The sequence below is a fragment of the Penicillium hispanicum genome (assembly GCF_028827665.1).
Source record: "Penicillium hispanicum strain IBT 35686 chromosome Unknown utg000008l_segment0_segment0, whole genome shotgun sequence".
Classification (NCBI taxonomy): Eukaryota; Fungi; Ascomycota; class Eurotiomycetes; order Eurotiales; family Aspergillaceae; genus Penicillium; species Penicillium hispanicum.
In genome coordinates, this window is record NW_026623200.1 from 2,727,750 (window position 1) to 2,751,181 (window position 23,432).

At 52.6% G+C, this 23,432-nt stretch overlaps 8 protein-coding genes across 8 annotated transcripts; 4 read left to right on the top strand and 4 right to left on the bottom strand.

Annotated features, from left to right (window-relative positions):
* Positions 1 to 643: 643 nt before the first annotated feature.
* On the bottom strand, positions 644 to 2,609 carry N7459_009827 (putative RSC complex subunit Sfh1; the record flags this gene model as incomplete). The annotated part of the gene is made up of 4 exons (XM_056948995.1): positions 644 to 748; positions 804 to 888; positions 951 to 2,147; positions 2,269 to 2,609. 4 exons carry the CDS (start codon positions 2,607 to 2,609, stop codon positions 644 to 646), a joined length of 1,728 nt encoding a protein of 575 aa, XP_056796220.1.
* Positions 2,610 to 3,327: 718 nt separating this feature from the next.
* N7459_009828 (putative general stress response protein Whi2) lies at positions 3,328 to 5,253 on the bottom strand (the record flags this gene model as incomplete). Its single annotated transcript, XM_056948996.1, has 7 exons — positions 3,328 to 3,342; positions 3,396 to 3,657; positions 3,717 to 4,066; positions 4,128 to 4,263; positions 4,322 to 4,358; positions 4,423 to 4,837; positions 5,086 to 5,253. Coding segments are annotated over 7 exons (1,383 nt in total), but the record flags the coding sequence as incomplete, so codon positions are not given.
* Positions 5,254 to 5,423: 170 nt separating this feature from the next.
* Positions 5,424 to 7,678, bottom strand: N7459_009829 (dipeptidyl-peptidase III; the record flags this gene model as incomplete). The annotated part of the gene is made up of 3 exons (XM_056948997.1): positions 5,424 to 6,527; positions 6,591 to 7,470; positions 7,551 to 7,678. The coding sequence occupies 3 exons, from the start codon at positions 7,676 to 7,678 to the stop codon at positions 5,424 to 5,426; spliced, it is 2,112 nt and encodes a 703-aa protein (XP_056796222.1).
* Positions 7,679 to 8,144: 466 nt separating this feature from the next.
* N7459_009830 (putative protein kinase Scy1) lies at positions 8,145 to 10,892 on the bottom strand (the record flags this gene model as incomplete). Its single annotated transcript, XM_056948998.1, has 1 exon — positions 8,145 to 10,892. The coding sequence occupies one exon, from the start codon at positions 10,890 to 10,892 to the stop codon at positions 8,145 to 8,147; it is 2,748 nt and encodes a 915-aa protein (XP_056796223.1).
* A 929-nt stretch (positions 10,893 to 11,821) lies between these two features.
* N7459_009831 (branched-chain amino acid aminotransferase, cytosolic) lies at positions 11,822 to 13,232 on the top strand (the record flags this gene model as incomplete). The annotated part of the gene is made up of 4 exons (XM_056948999.1): positions 11,822 to 12,059; positions 12,116 to 12,413; positions 12,467 to 13,165; positions 13,220 to 13,232. 4 exons carry the CDS (start codon positions 11,822 to 11,824, stop codon positions 13,230 to 13,232), a joined length of 1,248 nt encoding a protein of 415 aa, XP_056796224.1.
* Positions 13,233 to 14,258: 1,026 nt separating this feature from the next.
* On the top strand, positions 14,259 to 16,452 carry N7459_009832 (sugar porter family MFS transporter; the record flags this gene model as incomplete). The annotated part of the gene is made up of 7 exons (XM_056949000.1): positions 14,259 to 14,406; positions 14,492 to 14,896; positions 14,961 to 15,440; positions 15,502 to 15,626; positions 15,691 to 15,856; positions 15,918 to 16,024; positions 16,087 to 16,452. The coding sequence occupies 7 exons, from the start codon at positions 14,259 to 14,261 to the stop codon at positions 16,450 to 16,452; spliced, it is 1,797 nt and encodes a 598-aa protein (XP_056796225.1).
* A 1,855-nt stretch (positions 16,453 to 18,307) lies between these two features.
* Positions 18,308 to 18,529, top strand: N7459_009833 (uncharacterized protein; the record flags this gene model as incomplete). Its single annotated transcript, XM_056949001.1, has 1 exon — positions 18,308 to 18,529. The coding sequence occupies one exon, from the start codon at positions 18,308 to 18,310 to the stop codon at positions 18,527 to 18,529; it is 222 nt and encodes a 73-aa protein (XP_056796226.1).
* A 2,302-nt stretch (positions 18,530 to 20,831) lies between these two features.
* Positions 20,832 to 21,888, top strand: N7459_009834 (bZIP transcription factor; the record flags this gene model as incomplete). The annotated part of the gene is made up of 3 exons (XM_056949002.1): positions 20,832 to 20,997; positions 21,091 to 21,650; positions 21,736 to 21,888. 3 exons carry the CDS (start codon positions 20,832 to 20,834, stop codon positions 21,886 to 21,888), a joined length of 879 nt encoding a protein of 292 aa, XP_056796227.1.
* Positions 21,889 to 23,432: the final 1,544 nt, after the last annotated feature.

Here is a 23,432-nt window from a genome sequence, read left to right on the forward strand (position 1 = left end):
AACACTAGAAGCACTTCAAAGCTTAATAGGCCCATTCCAATCGTATTCATACATTAGAGACAAAGAAGCACTTTCACCACGCCTATCCATGTATCCCTTCAAAAAGACTAGTAAAAATCAAAAGAAAAAGAAAGAGAATATGAGAACCCAAGACCAGCACTTTTGCCCGAACAATTCTGTCTAAAGCACCTAGGTAAATGACCACATGAGTCAAGAGGCCCAAAAAGGTAGGAAGTTTGAAAGAAAAACACAATCCCCAATCCCAAAGGAAGAAACATGCAGAATGATAGAGAAAACCTAGCAAGATCATCTCCTGTTGTATCTTCTGACCTTTGGACAGTCTTTGTCAGGAAGACTCGACTCAATAGAACCATGACATATCCATGGAGAGAAAAGAAGAGGGAAAGGGCACAAAGGTCGAAAAAGACAGATTTAAACAAGCCATGTCAAACTGCAGCAAGACTATGAAGGGAGCTTGTCTTGAAGTAGACTGCTAGATGACAAGGTGGGTGAATGGTGGGCAAATAAGTATGGCCCAGGAGATAGCCAGTCATACAAAAAGGCCAATGGTATCGAGAAAATCACGTCAGGTTTGGTCATGGTACATTGTGGAATTGTGTAAGCAGACAATAATAATGGAGGCTCAGGCAAATCGACCGATGGGAATATCGTGGCGGTGGAGGTCCTTTGACCATTCCGGGGCGATCTTATCTCGCTCATAAAGAAAGCCGCAGTTGTGGCAAAGTGTCTGAAGAAAAGTCAGTCAGGCTGTGTAGCTCTAATCATGGTGGAAGCAATCTTACTCGTGCGCCATCTGGTCCATCTCGAACAGCCCAGACCGCAGTACCCCAAACCTTACAGTTACTGCAGCGCCAGCTTTGTCGTTCCCTGCGAATTGAGAATGAATATTAGCGTACACACCCAACATGTTGTACACCACGACGACTCACCATTCAGACAGCGTACCGCCACCGCCGCCATATCCAGCACCAAAGCCTGTGTCTGGGGTTCCTCGACCACCAGGAGTGCCTGATCGGCCCAGAGGGCTGAGACTACGGAATCGGCGCTTCCGCTTATTGCGCTCGCCTCTGCCCAGCGGTGTCTCGCTATCCACATCGAAGTACCCACTGCTCTGGCGAGAAGCCTCTGGCGTGATGCCTGCAGTGGAGGAGAAGCGAGCAGTTTCTCGCCGAAGACGCCGAATCTGCCGCTCTCGGTCACCTTCTCGCCTCTCAATCTCTTCTTTGGACAGAGTCTCGACCTTGGGCTCCCATTCGTCACCCAGAGTCTCAGGATCATATCTCCAACCAGCCTCAACTCCGTTTGCTGCTTGGTTATCGATCTCATTTCCGTACCCATTAATTCCACTAACGAGACCGCCACTTTCACAGACTTCTTTCTTGAGTTTCAAAACAGCTTCGTAAATGGCGTGTGAGATCGCATTGACCCATTCACCGCCAAGATGCAGATCGGCACAGGTGATTTTCGCAAACTCTTCAGCCATCCCTGGAGGATGGAGTAGTGACCATTCGAACTTGTCAGTGTAGAGCTTGTTCTGCAAGTTGATGTTGAGATTGACCAAACAGCGGTAGGCATCATCTGGATTCAAAAGGCTGTCATTGACAAACGCTTCCTTTGTTGTGACAGTTGCAGTTGCAGTTGCAGTTGCAACATTTGTCTGACTATCCGGTGTAGCAACATTGGTTACAGCCGGGGTCATAGAAGTGTCTCTCGACGGCTCAGTTTGCGGAGGCAAGCTTGGTACAGGGAATGGCCGAGAGCTTGAGAATAAAGGATGTAATGCAACACCCGCGTACTCTTCCAGCTGTTGCCGAATCTGGTTGCTGATGGTCATCGTAGTCACCTGTGGGTTGGGAAGATCCAGATCACGGACAAAGCCTATGGCAAACTCTTCCGGGGTAGCAAGGGCCTCGTGAAGATTCCAAAGGAAGGTGTCCTTGATCCTGAATGGAGGCAATGGGTCAGGCCGCCGATATGCAGGGAGGGCTGGATTGATGCTAGGATCCATGACACTGCGCGGCAAAGGAAATGGTTCAAGCGGCTGATGCGCAGGGACTTCTACATCAATCCGGATAGGAACCAAAGTCAATGGAAGCTGTGCTTGAATTTGCAGTTGGTCCGCGCATCTAATAATATACAATTATTGTCAGTCTCTTGGAGTGTAGCGAGAAAAAAAATGAGGGGCATAGATATGATCCATGACAGCACACTGAGTGAGGAACAAGGATTGAGGGGAGCACAACATACGCTGGCCGAAGCATCCTTTTGATCATCCATTCACGAAACACACCCTGTACTTCCACTGGCGCACGCGCTTCCTTCCCTAACTTCTCAGGCATTGCCATAACACCGCTCGCGGATTCTTCGCGACGCAGACTTCTCAGCCCGGTTGGTCGCCGAGGGCCATCGCTCTCATCGAAATCTTCATCGTCATATCCATCTTCTGCGTAGTTGATTGCTGTAGTACCTCGCTTCGTCGTCCTAGGTGTCGGCCCAGTCTGCACTGGGTACACAGGCGTGAGCAAAGCATTGCCATATTGACGCACACGAGGCGGGTACGATGTAATGTATCCTCTGAGAGGGGACATGTTGGCGATCTAGGTCGACAAATACATGCCCCTTCGAGGGGATCGGGATCGCAAAACTCGCGTCAATCGATGGGCGACGGAAGGGTTGATCGCGCGTAGGACTGAGATTGAAACGGGAAAGCACAAATAATGACAGCGATAGATGAATTTAAGATCAAATAGGCAGGAAGGCGATGCAGCAACAGCGGATTCTCAAGAGAGATGGAATCAGAACTGATGAACTGGGATTCTTTTGCGCTTCGGCGTCGCGTTTTCCCCGATCGAGAACGCTCCATTCCAGTATCACGTGTTATAATGACGCCTCAGGCTCCACATAGATATTATAACTACAGCTATTTAGCCTAGTACAGTGTAATAGTCGTTATTTCTATCATAAAATTCGAGGGCTACTCCATGGCTAGGGAACAGTGCAAGTGGTAAAAGTCAAAATCAATTCCATCGTATGTCCACTGCCAGCCAGATGTTGTTTCCGGGCATGTTCAACCAATATAGACAATGTACTAGAAAGGTCACAGAGACACCAAACAATTAACTACGCCGGCCCTGCTATCGAGCAAAGAACGCAAGAAACAGACACAAATGACTGAGACAATCGGATATGGTAGAATGCAGAATCTCAAGAAAGAAAGACAAGGTAGTGCGAGGCAGAGAAGCTAGTGGATCTGGGTATAGGTACAGATGCAGACGGAAAGAGCAACGACATTGCGAATTATCACCGGAGTCCAATCACACTCTGGTGAAGTGTTAGCAATCACAGCATCGAAGGTCGAGTATCATGGATCTTACCATTTCAAGCGTCCAGACTCGTCGAATCCAGACCTTGACTGGCCCCTCTACTCCTTCCACGTCTAGCTCGACCCCTTCCCACCAGCATCGCCGGGCAGGTTTCCTCCAAAAGAGTAGCAGCTTCTGAGCCATACCGACAGCATTGTTGTTTGAAAGGTCCCCTCGAATATCAGTGCGAAGCTTAGCCAGTGCAAGACTGCAGATGACCGCCTTGCTTGGCTCTGGTGCTCGGTGTCCCCATTGGTCTTCGCGATCAAATCCACTATTCGAATGATTGACGCATTAGCACTTGACGATCAATCTGTGTCAAAGACCACTTACCCAGCAGTGAGCATTTCGATGAGATGCTGCTCGGTTGATCCGACCTCCTCGCTCTTGCGCAATCCAGAGAAGATGCCGTCTTGCTTCAACAGCGCTCGGCCAGCAGCACGCTTGACTTCGAGCATCTCCTCAGGTCCAATATCGGGTCTTGGTGGGATCGCATAGAAATCGAGATCCTCGCGTAGAACGATGATGCCGGCACGATCCTGCAGCATATCGCGTGCTGAATTTTGCATCGCGTCAGGCATATCCAGCTCCGGCGAGGTTGACGTAGAGGGTAGCGAAGATGGGATTGTTTGCGCGACATGGCGGAAGAAATCTAGAATGTACTGAAGTGACGCAGGGTCATACTGAATATAATTAGATAAAATCGCTTCGCGAACGAGATGACTGGGTGCCGGCGCGACTTACATCAACGGGGTAGATGTCTCCTTCATGGAAACCGCCGATGTGTCCATCGGGAAGAAGACCGTTGGGAAACAGGGCGAGCAGGACAAATTCAGGCAACGTCAACAGCTCATCTCGAGACAGAGTAAACCTGGAAGCACTTGAGGATGGTCAGCATCCCGCGAACCCTTAAATTGCAGGCAAAGGGAAGTTCTTACCGAAGGTCGAGAGTGATATGTTCATCCCCACCAATATCTGCGTAGCAGAATCATCAGTATCACCGCTCAGCAAATACTCGCGACACAAATCAACTCCATACCTCCTAGTGTATTGATGGGCGGTCCTCCCGTCTGCTGGACCTGGGTGATAATGCTCGAGGCACCTCCTGCCGCAGCCATCACGTACGTAAACGACTCAAGCGGAATATAGCCTTCGGTATACGGCGGCGGGGGTTCGCTGTCGTCGGTATTCTTCCCGAGTCCTTCGCCCTTGGGTTCTGAGAAGGAGGCTTTGGTGTCGGCGACAACCGACGACGAAGGGGCCGAGTTGAGGGGCTCCTCGACGGATGACGGAGGTGCAAAAGCTGGGAGCGAAGCCGGACCGGACTCAGTAACCTTGGGACAATTGGACTCGGAAGTGACAAAGAGAGAGGAGAAGGGCGGCGGGCCGACAGAGCTGGAGGCAGATGCTTCCGACGGCGAGTGCAGCGGGGGTGCAGTGTAGTAGTCGTCCTCCTCGAGGGAGTCCGTCGGAGACGGCGGCCGCGCCGTGGTTGATGAGCGACGGATCCGGGTTTTGTTCGACACGGTGTAGGAGCAGAGCGATCAGATCCAATCGCAGTGACGCGGTTGATCTGATGCGATGCGTTGCACGATTGCGCCCCAGAGGGTCCGTTTGTCGATCAGGAGGCCGGAGGATCGCACGATGCAAGTCGGCAGAGAACCGAGTACTCTATATATGTATATGCGCGAGAAGGATTCACAAGCCGGATGTCTCGAAAGAGGAGTTGTTTTGCATTGGCAAATGCTACGGAGGGGAGGTGACGGACGGGGCGCTTAGCAGGCGAGTAGATCACGCTGGCGCTAGCGCTAGCGGCAAGCCGGCGCCAGCCTATGGGGTGCTGCTTTTGGCCACCACCAGCTATACTCATGTTTTGCGACTTTCTACCATGCACTGCATTACACATAAAAGATTGAGAATTTTCACCTTGTTTGCCTGGTAGCTACAGCAATAAGAATATCCTAGCCCGATGCTATCGTATCTGGGATGAATTCAGCTCTAAGTCAGGTGTAATGCTATGATGTTTGGAGCCACGGCTGCTCAGACATTTCGCTCAGCAAAACTCTGGATCATACCCTCCAGCGTTGGTTCATATTCTTTCAGTGTCACCCGATCTCCCTCCAGCAGAGTATTTGCCTGCACAAAGACCTTGCGAGGGACCTTGTTCTTCAAGACAACCTCACGCACCTGGGTCCCCCACCAGTTGTCCACCGATGTGATCCCATCATACATGGCCTTGCCAGCTTGGATATCTGCCGTGCTCTTGTAAACATGCAGCTTCTGTAGATATTTCTCGACCGCAGGACGTCCGTGTGTCAGGATTTTGGAACGGTTCAGATGAATCTCCAAATCCGACAGGTCTTCCTTGGTGTATGAAAGCTTGACAAACTCATCGCCAGCATCCAGGAAGGTACGCAGAATGCTATACCGAGCCTGCATATGAGCCTGTCCCCATTTCTGGGTCTTGGGGTCCCAGAACTCTAGAGCAACCAAGCCAGCACGGGCCATCTGCAGATACGCGGCGAAAAGGACATCCCCGGCCTCATTGGCCATGTCTTCTTTCCCATCTCCAAAACCAAAGATCTTCAGGATGCTAAAGTCACAGCCTAGCACCATGGCGACACACTCAGCACGACATTCCTCGTACGATGCAGCAATAGCTCCAAAAACGGAGCTCCAAGTCTGCCCAGGCTTGTACCAAGTCGATACAGGCTCATTAGTCACAGGGCTGATAGGTGGGTTGGAGATATCGAAGTTATACTCTCCTGGCGTTGTTTCCTGCAAAAGCTTGCCAGTCCCGTGGCCGAGAAGCTCATGAATACCAACCTGCACCTCGAAGGCTGGATCACGGCATCGGCGAAAGACCTCCTGGTCCCGCTCAGCAATGAAAGGGATGGGTTCATTGGGAGCCTTTGCACTCAGGACGTTGCCAAGAGACACATTCTTGAAACCTAGGTTCTGACGAATATCATCGTAATTGGGGAGATTGATACCGGCAGGAAGGCCCGAACAAGCAAAGCTCAAGACCTCCAAGGAAGTGAAGTCTGGGCTCAGGAACTTATCCTTTTCAAAATCCTTCCCCCAGGGCAGTTTGGGAATCATGCTCTCGGCACTGTTGACCAGCGCTCCGAAGGCCCGTGTTCGCTCCAGGTTAACCTGAACTGGTCAGCATGGCAAAATGTTGAGAACAAGGCAGCTCAAGCTTACGAGAGCGACAAAGCCCTCCCATTCTCCGCGAACGCCGTGAGGGTCCCGGTAAGTCTCCACAAATCCTAAATTGGTCTCCAGAGCCGGCTTCTGGTCCTTAACCCAGATGCGTTGGCTCTCCTTGAAAGCTTCAATGGATCCTGCGCCAAACGAGCGGGCATAAGCATCCAACATCCGCTTCTGATTCTCATTTCCAGCAGTGCGTTCAGCTTGCTTGATACTATGAGCGATCTTTGCCATCTCTTCTTTGTAGTCTCCAAAGAGAAGACGCAGTGTCTTGCCTTTCAGATCCCCCTCTAACGCGAAGGATTCTGCCTCGCCAAGATCACGATCTCTTGCAGGAGGGTTGGAGACTCCAGATGCGATCAGGAGCTCAAAATCCCCGGAGGGCGTCTTGCGCAGTCTTGTATTTTCCAATGCAAGCCCCTTCTTCTCCATTAAATCCCCGACAGCTGTGATTTCCTGTTGGGATATTGAAGGCGAGTCCGGGTAATAGGTAGTCATGTGCCCCCCAGTAGGATATCCAAGGTGCATCATGGACTGCTCACGGGTTTCATAAATACCACCGCCAGTGGTGCTTGCCTTCTGGAAGGCTGCCTTGGTGTCAGGTGTGATGGACGCTAGTGCCTCCAGGGCAGAAGCGGGCAGACGAGGGATGAACTTGGAGTCACCAAATCCCTTGTAGTTCCCGCAATTGCCCAAGAATTGAGTCGCATACTCGAGGAAAAAACGGACATCTTCAGCGCTGACTTGAGTCTTCTGGGCCAGGGTGGCCCAGTCGCCATTGCAGGCACGATAGAGGGCAAGGATGAAGTCGTAGATCGGTTCGGATTCAGGCGATATCTGGCGTAGGGTGATACGGGTACCTTCGAAGGCAGCTCTACATCAGGTTCTCAGGAGTAAGCCCCAGTCTGAGGGTCAAGAGTTCTGCTGTGCGCAAATGGATGCTGAACGCCCTACCGGCTCATATGGTGGGCGTATTTTCGCAGCCCTTCATCTTGAAGAGAATCAAAGTGCGACTTGATTTCTAGTCGGACTACCGTTGGCGGCGAGTCTGCGAGATAGTGCTGCTTGACATTGGCATCCATGGCGGGCGCTCGGGTGTAATGAGAGAGGGAGAAGGATTTGGCGTGGAGCGCGGGCAATCGGTGAGAAGAGGAGAGATGGAGGGGCAGCGGAAGTAATCCCGAGCTCCGGGTAAGCGACAAGCGCGGCGAAAAGCCACGCAGAGAGTGCATGGTTGAGGGTCGAGGTAGCTATGACATATCGGCAGCAGAAATGTAACTAGGGAGCCAATCATGTCCCCGGACTCGGTAAAGCGCTACGGTTATCCACAGTGGGTTGATTGTCTCGCATTGTACCAGATGAAACGTCAACTATTTACACTACAAACTCATCATGCCGTTTTTTTCTAATTACAAGTCGCGAGAGATCCTCCATTCCAGGTATCTACATAGACTGACACTGCCAGCAGATTGCCAGAAAAAAGAAGATGGGTAGAACTGCGACCAAATAGGGCATTGGACATAAGATGTATCAAATCGATCATGTCCTTCACAGCAAGCTCTCGTACTTGTCCAATCCCTGCTTTTGTACTGTGGGTGACTGGGGCAGCGGCTGGAACTGAGACTGGGTTGACCAGCTTGAAGTTGTATTCATCGCCAGCGGAGCAGACCTTATGCCACTGCTTCCACTCATACCGCCTCCTGGAGGAGGCGGTATTGAAAATGCCGAATAGTTGGCTGTTTGTTGGGTAGTAGGCATGGTCACAGGTTTACCGGCTGTCATGCTGGACAATGGCACCATGGAGGGACTTGGTCTGCTGCCTCCTTGGGGTTGGACGTTCCAAGTAGGCGACGAGGGTTGCATGGCCGGGAACGATGGAACTGCGGGTGAGGTCTGCCGTGTAGGCTCAAGTGACGGAAATGAGTTCAGCTTCTGGTCTGGAGTGATGGACCGGAATCCAAGCTGGGTGGACGAGCTAGTCTGGCCGGCCGCGCCGTTACTAGTAGACCATGAGAAAGCAGGCGACATGCTTGATCGCTTGAGACTTGGTGGTTCTGGATCCATAGTTCCCCAGAGATCAACATCCTTGCCATTGGAAGGCGCAGTGCTCTTTCCAAGGACGAGCCGTTCAAAGGTATTCCTTGTGCTGTCTGTGTCGGGTGAATTCATGTCTATAGACGATTGAGACAAACTATTGGCACCGTTTGAAAATCCACCGGTGTCTGTCCCAGAAGAAAGCTCCCGTAGTTTTCTCGTCTGCTCGGTTTCGATTTTGGTAGAAAGAGACTTTATCAAGGCCATATAATCATTGAATTGCTGAAGATTCAGAAGGGGGCCGAGACTGAAACTCCAGAGAACGGGCAAGACCTCAAGAGCAAGGAAGTCAGTGTCTGCAACTTTTCCAACCTGGCGGAAGACCTTCAATGCTGCCATCATCACCGACGGCTCTTTCGTTTTGATAGCCTTTAGGGATGGAACAAGTTTCTCCTGGATGGTGTATTTGTCCAGGATAGAGGAGTTGACAGTCTTGTTCGGCTGCGCCTTCCCAGAAAGATCATCAATCCCAGCGGAATCATCTGCAGGTCCACCACAGAGCACGCTGAAAGCTTCCAGACTGCGGACCTTGATAGCAAGGCTGCTGGTGCGACTGAAAGTACTTGCGATGGGCGGGAAGACCTCATTCTTCACGGTGCTGAAATCAAGAACGGGGAGAACTACAGGAAGACATTTAATTGATGCATCCACCAATGAGTGTGTAGGCGAGTCCAGTCCAAGTCGAATAAAAGGCAAAATATCTGCCCCAAAGTTTAGCCTCGCGGTTACCGCGGTCGTCAATGCAATGAATAACTTACCATCCTTGAATTCCAACCCGGAGCAATTCTCTGAAATGAGTTGCATATTCTCAAGCACAACCATGAGCCCAGCATCCTTTTTAGAATCGCGTTCTTGAGATGGAGCCTTGCCTGGCGATGTCCCGAACACTTCCTTCAATTGCGGGATGATTTTTTCGGGAAAGGTGCGGCGCCCATTGGGAATTCGTTGGAGGATACCAAAGACATTCTGCAGTATAAGGGGCAGGAGCTCGCGATCTTTCATTTCTTCCAACAACGCGCCCAACAGCTTCCGCTCTAAGACAGAAGCTGGAAAGTCAGGGAGGACACGCTGCAAGCCACGCAAAAATTGTGACTTTTCATTAGCATTTTTGGCTGGTAAAGATTCCAGAAATCGAATCGTGGACACCAGAACGTTATCGAAGTATTGAGATTGCTGGAACTCCCGAGCATTCATACGTTGAGCAGGCCTTCGAGTGATCAATCTGGGCAGAACATGGGAAAGGACGTCACGAGGAATTGCCTGTGAGCAAAGAAAATTATTGCCTTGAGAAGGCGTGGTTGATGGAGAGCTTAACAGCTTCTTGTAGGTCGTCAAATTCCCGTGAGTTTGTAGTGGGGAAACATGGGGTGAATTGTAAAGAGCAATGATGATCAGGCCCAGAGAGAACAAGTCTGCAGAAGAGGACACATTCGAGTCCATGGCCAAGTCCGGAGATGTGTAGTCCATATTTAGTTGGACGAAAGAAGGCAGTCTTGGGTCTTGATAAAGAACCTCAGAGACAGCCAGTGGTGGAAGGGAGGACTGCGTCACTGAAGAATCGGGGGGTCCCGCAAACCCAAGACCGGAGATCTTCCAGTCCGATTTGGCGTTGATATAGATGGCATCAGGGTTGAGATTCCCATGCACCAAGCCCGCAGACTCATGGAGGAATTCGAGACCCTTTGCTACCTGCAGCAGGCCCTTTTGAATCTCCAGCTCGTCAATTTCTAGATCCCGCCTCCTCCGCGTCCCACCGGCTTCCTCGATCATATAACGGCTCGACCGCGAACCGCCTCCGACTGCCCTATCTTGGTCACTTTTTTCCAATAAAAGACCAGGCAGAGATGCAATAAGGGGCTCTGTCGCAAACATAAGACCTCCGTTACGAGTCTCCTCGACCGGCTCAAGCACCTGGAGAATGGATGGGTGCCGCAGTCGGGCTAGATTGCTGGCTTCCCGCTTCAGCCGCTCGATCACGTCTTCTTGGAGTTTCTTCGAGGAGGACCCTGAGCGGGAGCCAAAGCCACCTGAGCGCGGATCGAGGCTCTTGCGGTCAAATACAAACACCGACGCCGCGGTTCCAGTGGACTTCTTTTTGGCATCGTGGATTTTCCAGGGGCCCGAATAGACTGTGGGGTTGGGGGAGATCTGATAGTTGGAGGAGATGTTAGAGCTGAACGATTTCAGCGCGGACGAGAACATCTTGGTTGACTTCCAGGAGGCAGTGCGGACGAGAAGAATCGGATGCAATCAGGCGAGGGTCATTCGTTTCACAGTGTCGTGACAATGATGTCGGCACGAGGCATCGCTGTACACTTTCGAAAAAAATGACCTGACGACAGGGAATCTCGCGGTATGGGATGAATCGCAGCCAGTCGATGGGGCCCGAAATCGAGTTCGAGGGGCGAGTCGCCTCACAGGGTTCCGAGTGAAGCTGCCCAGGCTGCGATAACAATGTTCCTATCGTGGGCGGGGTCACGTGGGATATCATATTGATCAATTTGGGCCAGGGAAGATGTTGAGCTTGGCCCTCGACTACAGAGATTTAGGGACGCACATTGAATCTCTTCGAACTTGGAGAATCAATACTTGATGAGAATGAACGTTGGCCACTGTGAGGTATATTATGTATATTAAGCCCCTACATTCGAGAAAATTGGATCGATTATTGGCGTTTATAGTACTCTTAGGGTGGACCCCTATATACCCTCCCTTGATTTCCCCCCTCTACAATGTGGTCTCTGGTCGGCCTTATTCGCTCAATACAACTACTTCGGCAGGCTATATATATGTAAGTAACATCCACCTCGTCAAGAATCGGTAAACAAACAGCTTCCCGTCATGTGACCCCCCCCGCTTTGCATCGAGTTGAGTCAGCAGGTGGCAGATCCGAGATCGGCGAGACGCCAGGAATTGTGCATGCTGATTGGCCCGATTAACGGTTCAAAGCACTGACTCATCGCCTTCCGGGGTGGGCGGTGAGGAACGCAATGGCTCAGCTGGCGCGCGTCGGAGTTGGCCCTGAGCTCCGCAGAAATATTGCTTTGGTGCGGAGTCATCTCGGATTTAAATACCGTCGGTCCCCTTTTATCTTCTCACATCCTTTGTTTAGGACTAACATACTCCTAGCCATGAAGTTACTTCAGCAATTGACCCGCCGGAAGGCGTGGTCTGGACTTGCAACGCCCCGAAGCCTGCCGTCACAGGGAATCGCCTCGAGCCGGTTATGGCAGAAGAACTTCAGTGTCTCGGCAGCTGCGGCTTCGCAACTGCAAGGCCTGGATGCTTCGAAGCTGACCGTGACCAAGACCAGCACCCCCAAAGAACTCACCCCGCCTCAGGAGCTGATTTTCGGAAAGACGTTCACTGGTAGGGGTACTTCTCTGATCATGAGTCGCTCCACGGCTAACCCATTTCCTTCCTAGACCATATGCTCTCTATCGAGTGGACGGCCACTGCTGGGTGGCACGCACCTCGCATTATTCCCTACCAGAACCTCAGTTTGGACCCGTCCACCTGCGTGTTCCACTACGCCTTCGAGTGTTTCGAGGGAATGAAGGCATACAAGGATAAGAATGGGGGGACTCGGCTGTTCCGGCCCAACAAGAATATGGAACGACTGAACAAGTCTTCTTCGCGGATCGCACTCCCAACTTTCGATGGCGAGGCTTTGACCAAACTGATCGGTGAATTTGTGAAACTGGACAACCGCTTTATCCCAGAGTCAGTGAGCCTCCAAATTAGTCCTGTCATCATTTTTCTGACTGGTCACATAGTGCTCGCGGCTATTCCTTGTACCTGAGGCCAACCATGATTGGCACCCAAAAGACACTGGGTGTTGGCCCTCCGGGCTCAGCTCTGTTGTTCGTCATTGCCAGTCCCGTAGGTCCTTATTACCCCACTGGCTTTAAAGCCATCTCACTAGAGGCCACCGACTATGCTGTCCGTGCCTGGCCTGGTGGCGTGGGTGACAAGAAGCTCGGTGCCAACTATGCCCCGTGCATTCTGCCCCAGCTAGAGGCCGCCTCCCGAGGCTTCCAGCAGAACTTGTGGCTCTTTGGCGAGGAGGAGTACGTGACGGAGGTCGGCACCATGAACTTGTTTATCGCATTGAAAAACAAGGAGACCGGACAGAAGGAGCTCATCACTGCTCCCCTTGATGGAACTATCCTAGAAGGTGTTACCAGGGATTCCGTGCTCGCCCTTGCTCGAGAGCGGCTGGTGCCCAAGGGCTGGGCCATCTCGGAGCGTAAGATTCGCATGTCTGACGTTGCGGAGGCTGCCGAGGAAGGTCGGATGATCGAGGTCTTTGGAGCTGGTACTGCGGCCATCGTCAGCCCGGTGCGGAACATCAGCTACCGCGGCAAGTTGGTCGATTGTGGGCTGAAGGAGGATGAGGAAGCTGGTGAGATTGCTCTCCAGATGAAGAACTGGATTGAGGGGATTCAGTACGGCGATGAACAGCACCCCTGGAGGTAGGTCAAATTTTGATGAGCTGGAAGGGGCACTGAATGCTGACACTTTGACAGTTATGTGATTTAGGTGGAATCAGAACTAATTACAAAGACAAGGGCATTTGGATATTTGTGCCTGGTATGGAATATAGTGCTGGAAAATTATTTCTGTTGGATGTTACCTCTGTTCTGCGCATTTTTGGCCTGTGCTGCCGTGCATCGTTGCTCTTTTGGAGTCTTAGGCTCTGTCATATCTTTGAATAGAGGGTCTCTCAATCTCTGTAGCTTCGTTTAGGATATTCGAGAAAGGCTGTACGATCTCTTTCGGGATTTTACCTAGGTCCCCAAAGCTCTTAGCTTACATATACTAGCCACTCGCGGGCTCATACTGAGGATTGATAGTCTTGATTGTCTTTCCAGCAGCCTTGTACTCACAGTGTGCCGGGTCGCTCAGCTCTACGCAGTGATGACAAGATCGACAGCAAGATGGATCCTTGGATATATATTACATGATATTATTTGATTGACAGCCCTGTGCTTCTTCTAGCATATTCTACCCCTCTGTGAAAGGACTTGGGTTAGACGATCAACAAGGACCATGGCATTTAGAAGGTAAGGATGGTCCAAACCAGCCTCGCCCCGGTACTTATGATCTTTCACTTTTCTTTTTGGAAAAGGCGATGCAGTTCACCCCGTCTCGGACCAAGTCCGGCTTGCAGGCTTGCAAAGCAAGGCTGGCTCCCAGGATCATCGGTAATTTTGATCGGGGGACGGATTCAGCCAGACAGGTCGTATACAGAGAGATGGAACCCGGTGAGCGGTAAAAGTTTCCCTCTATCTTCCTCGTAAGCAGACGATACTCATTTGCGCCAAACAAATCTGCAGCTAGACTTGTCGCTGCCCCTAGAACTGCAGGACTTCTCCTTAATCTCCCATAAGACGGCCCAAGTCCGACTGTGGAGATGGCAACGCAAGTCCAACCATTGCCCGAATCATACGTACGGACGTCATGGCCCGAAGCAAAGCTTTGGATCGACACGCGCGGGGAACCCTCGATGAGTAAATCATCCATTCGATCACTCCTGGCTCCACTTGACTGTTCAATGCTTGACCTATGGCCGTGCGGCCCGAAACCTTCGAGTTTCACCGGAGAGAAGGCAAGATGCCAATCGTGGGCGAGGATCGATGTCCCCCCACATTCCCCAGATCAACCCCCACGCATGCTTCGGCCTCGGGTGAAATACCGCATAGTCACCGACGGGGTGCGAAGCTCGTGAGCGGCATCTATAAATGCGCGTTCTCTGCCTGTGTGAAATGGACATTGAACGGTGCGAGCTTTTCCAACAGGGTTTGGACCTTTTCTCTTGCGCGTCTGGGGCGGAATCTTCATGATTGATAAGACTGGGTTGAGCGGCCTCAAGGGGGCCCCGTTGGTGATAGCCATTACCACGGTCTGCTCTTCTGCATTTCTGTTGTTTGGATATGACCAGGGCGTCATGTCGGGAGTTGTTGTCTCGCAGTACTGGCTGGATGAGATGGGGAGTCCCAGTACGGTAATGACGGGCACGATTACGGCTCTCTATGATGTCGGGGCTTTCTTCGGTGCCATAGTTGCAGCATTCACAGTCGAGCAACTGGGACGGAAGCGTGGATTGATGGTTGGGGCATTCTTGGTCGTCATTGGTTGTGCGTTGATGGGTGGTTGTGTGGAAAGAATCCAGATGATGGTGGGCCGAATCATCACAGGGTTAGGTAGGTTGGTCTGTGGACCAAACCACAGAGCAACGAAGGCTAAGTTTGTTTCTCCATCCTACAGGAATCGGGTATTTGACCTCCGTTGCGCCGGTCTTTCAAAGCGAAATCTGTCTTCCTAGTCAGCGGGGATGGCATGTGTCTTGTCAACTGACAATGATGCTGTTCGGGCTGATGCTGGCGTACTGGATCAATTATGCCTTTTATTTTCACCCTGGACAGATACAGTGGCGATTTCCGTTGGTGTTCCAGGCCGTCTTTGCGCTCTACATTCTGCTCATCACGCCCTTTCTCCCGGATACTCCCCGATGGCTTATGCTACACGAAGCCTCGCCGGAAAGAGGAACCATGGTGCTGGCGAAACTGCGAGACAAACCAGAAGAGGATCCAATAGTCCAGAACGAGACATCAGATATCCTTGCAGCTATCAGCATGGAAGCTGAAGAGGAAGGTTCATGGAAATCCCTTTTCATGGATGGAGGATGTGCCGCCAACAAACGGTTCTTCTCGGCACTTGGAATTCAATTCATGCAGCAGACCTCAGGTAAGTTGACGCTATCACTTAATTTCTGTGTGGGAATTCGGACTCATATTATCTTTCATAGGTATCAACATTGTCAGCTACTATGCTCCCACGCTGTTCCAGGACAGTCTGGGTATGTCGCAGGAGAGGGCCCTCTTTGTGGGATGTTTTCTCCAGGTGTGGTATCTCATAGCTTCATTCCTTACGGTATGGTTGCTCTTCCATCTTGAATCTACAGTAGATGAGGGACATTGGAGCTCACCTTGACTAGTGGTATATGATCGACTCGGTCGGAAGACGGCGTCTCTTCATCACCATGGCGATCGGGATGTGTGTTGTCCTAATTTGCGAAGCTATCACGGTGGCCATTGGCAGCAGTAAATCGGGCATTGCAGCTGTCTTTTTTGTATTTGCATTTGAAGGTTGTTTTACATGGGGTAAGTAGGATACCGCTTGGGCTCGAACTCCAGGTTGGCATGCGCTAATAACATTCTCCAGGCTGGATGGCGACGGTGTGGGTGTATCCGGCCGAGATTCTTCCACTGAAGATTCGATCCAAGGGCGCAGCATTGGCAGCTGCCGCAGACTTTCTGGGGAACTTTATTGTGAGTCTGCAATTCTTGCAATCTACAGTACAGCAGCTCTCTAACGACAGTGCACTCCTTAGGTCGTGGAAATCACGCCACCTGCCCTCAAGAACATTGGATACAAGACGTATATCATTTTTGCCGTTTTCAACCTCATTACTGCCGTCATTGTCTATTGCTTCTATCCCGAGACCTCGTATCTGAATCTCGAGTCCGTGGATCTTCTCTTCCTTCCAGATGAGAATCGCGACCAAGAGATCGAGTCGAAGCAGAAGTTCTACCACAAGGCGATACAATGGAATGTGGTTCCAAGAGCCCGGATGGCTGTGAATGAGGCCAAGGCTAGGAAGAAATCCGGTCTTGCTGAGACAACGGGCGACGTTGAACAGGATGCCCAGTCTGTCTTGAAGCACAGGGATAGGCCGGATCATGTCGAGTTCAAGTGAGAGATACCATATGGGTATATCCGAGACCCTACGAGAATAGGGACGGAATGGGTAGAATTATTATCAAAAGTGATGATGATCACGAGGACGATGATAGACAGCTCAGAGGGAGAAAGGGAGCTCAAGGGAACTGTCATATTACATTCACGCCATCTTAGCAACCTTCGACAGCGATGCCAAAAAATGAGTGAGAAGATTCCCAGCCTTTTTTTATTTCGGACTTCTACCACTTCTAACTTTGAATTCTCATGAGAATGTAGCATGGAGCATCTGACTAGTATAGATTGAAGTCCCGGCTCAATTATGTATCTCACCTCACTTCCTGGCCGGATTACACGGTGACCATTATGCAAGCACTGACTATAGCGTGACGTAGGCCGTTTCCTTTGTCTTCCAGGCTGTTTTTGACAAAGCCTCCTGTTTCTTCACTATATGCCGAGAATAATGGTTTAAAGTAATGGACTGTGGGCAGTTCACTGGCAGTTCGCACTGGATGTCCAGTTACATAGTAGCCGAAACAACACCACTGAGCATTGCTCGAAAACGCTTCGGAATATCTGGGCTGTCATCTGCGCCATTTTCATTCCTATGGTTTACTCTTACCCGGAGACGGCGAATCGGAGTTGGGAGGACACTGACAAGTTCTTTGAAACCAAGCTAGGCGTTTTTGTACATATACCGCAATAGGCTCGCATTGCAACACTGGCAACTTGCTATTTTGGAAGAATTCTTAGTTTCTTCGTTCGACAGTCAGTAAGGGGCCACTCACTCGATGCGACGATGAAACACGAAGTCGCCGTCCGAATTTACCCAGGGATATAGAATGTCATGGACTCACAACAGAGTGATCAATGTGATGGAAATATTTTTGGCAGCACCCCAATAAACTGCCTGTCTCTGTTCATTTTTGCGGGCGCTTACCTTCGTACACCAATCCCGGTCTGTCATGCGATACATCTAATTTCGGGACCAAACCCAATATCCAGGAAGCCGACGAACTTTCGCTTGAAATAGCCCAGCAGAGGGTAGTCCCAAGGTCCGGACGTAAATCCAAAGCCAAGGCCAAGACCAAGCTCCCCAGCCCACCTGAAACATGCGAGGTGCTGCACGGAGTCATTAGTCAGAGGGTGGTAATCGACCTTGCACAAACACAGTGCTGACAGCCACCAGCCACTGCATGGTTTCATCAGGAGGGAGAGGGCCAAGAATGTCCACACGATCGCCACGAAGGATTCTTCGACCCATCCACCTTCACCGCTGGTTCCCGTTGAAGCCAAAAACCAAAGCCTCCAGCCATCGGGGCATAAAGCAAGGTCACACCATGATGAGGCTATCCAATAAGCCAGACTGGTATGCACCGCACGTGTGGGCCACGTGGGAAGTCCGGCTCCAAAAAAAGAACGAGCATCATCCATTTTCGGTATCAACTGCGCCCATGCTGCGGAGCAGAACGAGGGGGAGAGACGAGTGGGGGACGGCAGATGTTCTGCATGAGAAAAGGTGATCTCATCAGGTCCATCCGGATGGGTATGTCCGGAAAAGGACCCCAGATGCGCGATGATGAGATTAATCCATGACGATGATAGACAATATGAATTGTTCTGGACGTGTTTACGCTACCCTCCGTCGTGTGGATGGGGCTGGGGGGTTTCTCTTTCAGCTGGTGGTACCCCGCCGGAGGTCGATTCACCCCCTCATTCCTCCCTCTTTGGTCTCCGCATTGCGGGAGTAGATCGTGCCTCCCGAGGAATGGTGTCGCATTCGTGATGTGATGGCCCCAGCAGGCAATCGTTCGAGTTTGGTCTGCAAGGTCTTCGCAGTCAAGGTCACTGACCCAGGCAAGAGGCTTCCAACCATGTCCATCGTGCAGGCGATTGACACCGCCTCGACGTGGATCTGCATCAAACGGGTCGGCACGTCTGCGACTTGGAAGGGGGAGTATCTCGAATCCGGTACTGGACGCCTTGTCCGACTGTCCACGCCATTGGGCGGCCTCGGCCCTGGCACGCTCGAATGGGCACCTCAGGAGCTTTTCCCGGATCCGGCTCGCACTCGGTCCATTTCGCACTCGGTGTAACTTGAGTGTGGACTTGGGAGGGGGATAGCAACCACGTCACTGGGAGAGATCGGAGATTGCCGTGACGGTCCGACAGATGGAACTCTGGAAGGGGAGAAAGAGAGAAGAAGGGGGAAGGCGAACAATCACGCTGGAAATAGCCACAGACTGCGCTGTGACACGAGAAGACCAAAATAGTAGAGCGAAGCGAACGCCGTCGAGGATGGCCCCAAGACGAGGCCTTCTGCAGACTGCGTGTCATCCAGACAGGATGGCTGCAGGCGATGCGATGCCCACCGCCAGGAACATTGTTTCTAGATGGTTACTAGAAGGCCCCGACTGCAATCCCACCCAAGCATCCGGGGATCCACGCGGCCGTTGACTGGCTGCAATCCCTGTGGCAGGGGGGATGCGCCCCGGGATCAGGGTGGGAGAGTCAGCAATCGAGCTGGCAAGGTGGGCGTCATGAGCGGTGAAGTGAAGCCGAGCACAACTGCTTGTGCTCGGCTTCACCTCTCAGCCCTATCCCGCACTCCAACGGGCCCTGTATTGCCACGGGCTGCACTCATCGGTTACGCTCCCGGACTTTACACTAACAGCGACCAGTTGCCTGTGATTGGCGGTTGATGTAGGATTGCAACACGAGGTCTCTCGGTGTCCAACCGAACCCCCTGTTTACCCGAGAGGCTGCATATTCTCTTCATCTCTGGCCTCTGGGTCTTTGGTCTTGGTTTCTTGGCCTGGATGGCCAAGTTCTCTCCCCTCCAACCCACAGGCAGAAAAACAGGCTGCTGGGGTAAGCACTTTGGAGAGAATGCGCCGCATCCCAGCTTGGGCCTGCAGATTACGCCAATCAGGCCGCCAAACCAAGCGCGGACGATGTCACCAAAATAAGAAGCCATGCATCAGTAGTTCATACAGGAATTTGCTGAAAAATAAATGGACAACCAGCGAGCCTCAAAGAGAGGATATCCTACACCAAGCGTTACATTGGACGGTATATAGATACCCAGGTCGATTCACCCTTCAGGCCGGCGGGATTAGGGTTACGGCCGGGCCGTGGAAAGATGAACGGACAGATGGATAGATAGGCCCAAATGGAGAGGCGACTGCAGCTGCGAAAGTTGAGAGTTGTTAGGCGACCCGAAGTATACATTCGACTCGCTATTGACCCCCCCCCCTTCCTCTTTGTGTCTGGGTTGGAATGTTCACTTACCATTTCGGTTGGTCCTTTTTTTTTTTTCTTTGTCGGATTTGGCCCCCCCATTCCCTTTCCCCCCTTCGTCAACTTTGCCAACAAAGGTGCTCTGGACATGCTAGTCAGACTAATGTTCAATTGCCGACATTCCCTATGGCCCTCCTTCCCCCCCCCCACACTCTCGATCCAAGTCCGGACTCCGGGTAGACACGTTTGATCACCATGATCCGCATAATCCACGGGTCAGATCTTTATCCATCTAGTCTGATGCCAAGGATGAGAATACAGAAGAGCATTCCACCATTCATCCGGAACCACCCCAGGAACTCAACTGCGAGGACACCCCGGACGTGGTAAGCATCACAACCACCACAACGTGGTCAGGTCTTTCAGCTCCTCCACGTGAGCGCGCGACGAGTGTAACCCCCAGTGCAATCGAGCCGACATGCCCGTTTCATCCCCTTGGACATCGTGTCTCGGCCCGGTTGGGATGTCGAAGAGTGAACGTTGCCTCAACTCTCCCAGCGTGTCCAGTCTTTGATTTTTCACGCTATCCTCTTACAAGGCGTACTGCGGCACGTTTGTATAACTCGCCTCGACTTATGCGCGGGATCCACTGGAGCCCGCTTTTGGGGCGGAAGTGATGTATTGGAGGAAGAGTCGCCCCAGCGTCAGGGTGATACGACAACGTGGCCCAGATTGGTGGATTGACGTCTTCTGCGCTAAGAGTCCCAAGTCCCGGTCGAGGCTGAAGCCGGAGCGATCCCTGGTTTTTCCCATCGGGAATGCCCCCATCTGGGATTTTTCCCATTTTCGATTTTCGGGATTTCGCATTTCCTCTCACATGGCAGCTCGAGTCTAATGCGAGCACGGACTCGGTGACTATCGCGACGCAGTCGGGGGGGCTCAGCATCTGAGCATCTGCAAGGCCCATCAAATGCAATTCCCAGCTGATCGACGGGGATTAGGAGCCCCATACTCCGACCCCGACTATATAATCAATCTATCCACCGGCGCACCCCCCATCCTTCCCACGTTGTGACTGGATACCACCCTCACCTTGTTCTTTGCTTTGCACCTCCGAGACTTTCTTCTCTCTCTCGAGTTTGATCTCTCGGTGCAGCCATGCATCGTGCCTCCAGTTACGACGCTCGCTCGAGCTCGCGCTCCTCCAGTCACAGTAACAGCAGCGCCTTCAGTCCCAACGCCAACCCTAATGAAGACTGGACCAAGATCTCAGATTTGGCAGAGCGGCGTCGCATTCAAAATCGTATTGCTCAACGGAACTATCGTAAGTGAAGGCCCAAAGCCAGAGGAAGGGAGCGCCACTTCTCTCCCTCTCCGAGTCGATCCGATAATACTGACATCCATTTGTTGCGCGCAGGCAAGAAGCTGAAGCGGCGGTTGGAGGATCTGGAGAGGCGGGCTGCCTCGTCAGCGTCTCCAGAACAGTCGCACGCCGAGCCAGTGCCTCCCAAGGCCACATCCAACAAAACCCGCGCCAAACCGCGAGCTACCAAGTCGGCAGAGAGCAAGCCGCACCCGTCGCATGCGCCGCCGCCAGAACGGCCGGCGGCGTACGATTATTACACGGCGCCTGATGAGCGAACCATGTTCGCCCAGCAATGCACTCGTCAACTGTCGGCCTCACCACCGCCGGTGTTTTCTTATCCATCGCTGCCCTCGTACGACGCCTACCGGCCAGCGTACGGCCAGGTCCCGGTCTACCACACGGTGCCCAGTTCCTACCACGACATGCCCTTCTCCGGCGGGTACGGGCCCTCAGTATCATCTGTGGTGCCCATGGTACCCTCCCAAGCGATGGGGGCTCCCCGGAAGCCGACCTACGACGAGGACATCATCAGCCCGTTCAGCATGAGCTACGCCTCCATGGCGGGCATCGATCTATGTCCTCCCGCGTCGCATCCGGAGCCCGGTCTGCCGGTACATTTTCCTCGCTGAATCCGATATTTTGTTGTCGCCCGCGAACGCAAAGCTAATCTGAATCTTTTTTCTGTGATGCTTGCAGATGCCTTCGCTTCCCTACGGCTACTCGGATCACCAGCGCGCGGCGTCGACGTCCCCGGAGGCCTCGATCTTCACGTTTCCCTTGACGCCGGAATCCCCACCGTGCTCGCCGCGCTCGATTCCAGGGCCGTATGAGTACGATGTGCGGCCCTGAATCATGGTGGCCTAGCGCTCTGGCCTCACATCCGTCGGTCTTGCCCTCGACGGAGAGCATTTGGGGGCCCAAGGAACGCGTATGCCTTGCACCTGGCGCGGGTATATCCGCTCAGCTGGGTGTGAAAATCCCCCCCCCAAAAAAGGCCTTGTCAATCACAAATCCCTATGTACTACATGTGGGGACCACGTTCCGACTCCATCTGGACCCCGGCGTCTCCACTTTTGTGATATGAAGACGGGATTGGTTTTCATCATTTTCTTTTCGATTTGTTGTCTCCGAATATCTCATTGGAACATGCGTGACGAGCGAGCATCATCTTGGCGTTTTCATGTTTTCTTTTGTTTTCTTGGTCACGATCCTGGACGGGTATGTATTTGGTAGCCTGGTGTTGGGGGATGGGAAAGGGCCGCAACGGGCCATCTCAATCGTCACTGATTCTCTTTGCTCTTGTCTTTGATAGTCACCTCTCCAGTAGTATATGGCGACCGCTTCTGCATCCACAACTCATAATCCAAATCATTCCACTCTCATCCGGCTTCACAGGCGATTGGCTCGGCCCCCAAACGCGGGATTTTCAGGCGCGCCGGAGCTTCAGCCACGGCCCCCAGAGCCCCCCGGCGAAAAGAGACCGCAGGCGACATCGGGGAGATTCCGACTCACCGTCCATCCCACATTTGGCACCAAGTTGCTCGCCTTCCTCTTCCAGATGAAACGGTCGGCGCATTCTTCATTTTCCCAGAAGAGTCTCGTTCACGGCGAGATCGTCGCGAGTGGGGATCGGTGGGGAACTGGAGGATGGGGCAGTTAGACGTTTATCTTCGCTTAGCATCGTCTCTTCACCTAGCGTATACTCTCATCACCCTCAGGTCCCATGCGAGGGGAAGGCAAAACGCGGCCAGAACGGCTCCAGAAGATTAATGCCTGACATGAATAACTCGCGACGCCATGTGGCCCTGCACGCCCACGCTCACGCCCACGCGGCTGGATTCCCTGATCGCTGCAGAAAATGCCCACCGGGAGTTTCCATCATCTCGCAGATTCAGTAGAGCGCGTGGAACTGCTCTTAGCCCCGAAGCCCGACGGGGCGGTCCGGCACCTGGTTGACGATGTCACTACGCTCGCAGCCTTGGCTGGGTTTTTACGCGGGCGCCCGGGCTGGTCCTGAGATCATCATCGTCATCACCACCCGAGGCCCGGCCCCTACGCGAACAATATCAGCGCGTGGAGGGGGAACACACCAGACACGCCCGAGCACGGCGAAGGCAGCAGGTAACGTGCTGCGCCCCCTCGCAATCCATTCCCTCTCCATCACGATGCCATCAGCCGTCTCCTATTCGCCTGGGGACGGCCGCACGCCCATTTCCCGCCCGTACAGACCGATCCCAGCATGCGCGGGCAGGGTTCCGGTGCGGACCGGGGCTCTCCTCAAATCCGAGCGGCAGAGCCGCTGGATGATTCTTCCAGGCTCGAGTCGGTCTTGATATACTCCGCCCCTCCCCCGCCCTAGTATGGACCCAGTTAGACCTGGCGAGCAACCGGTG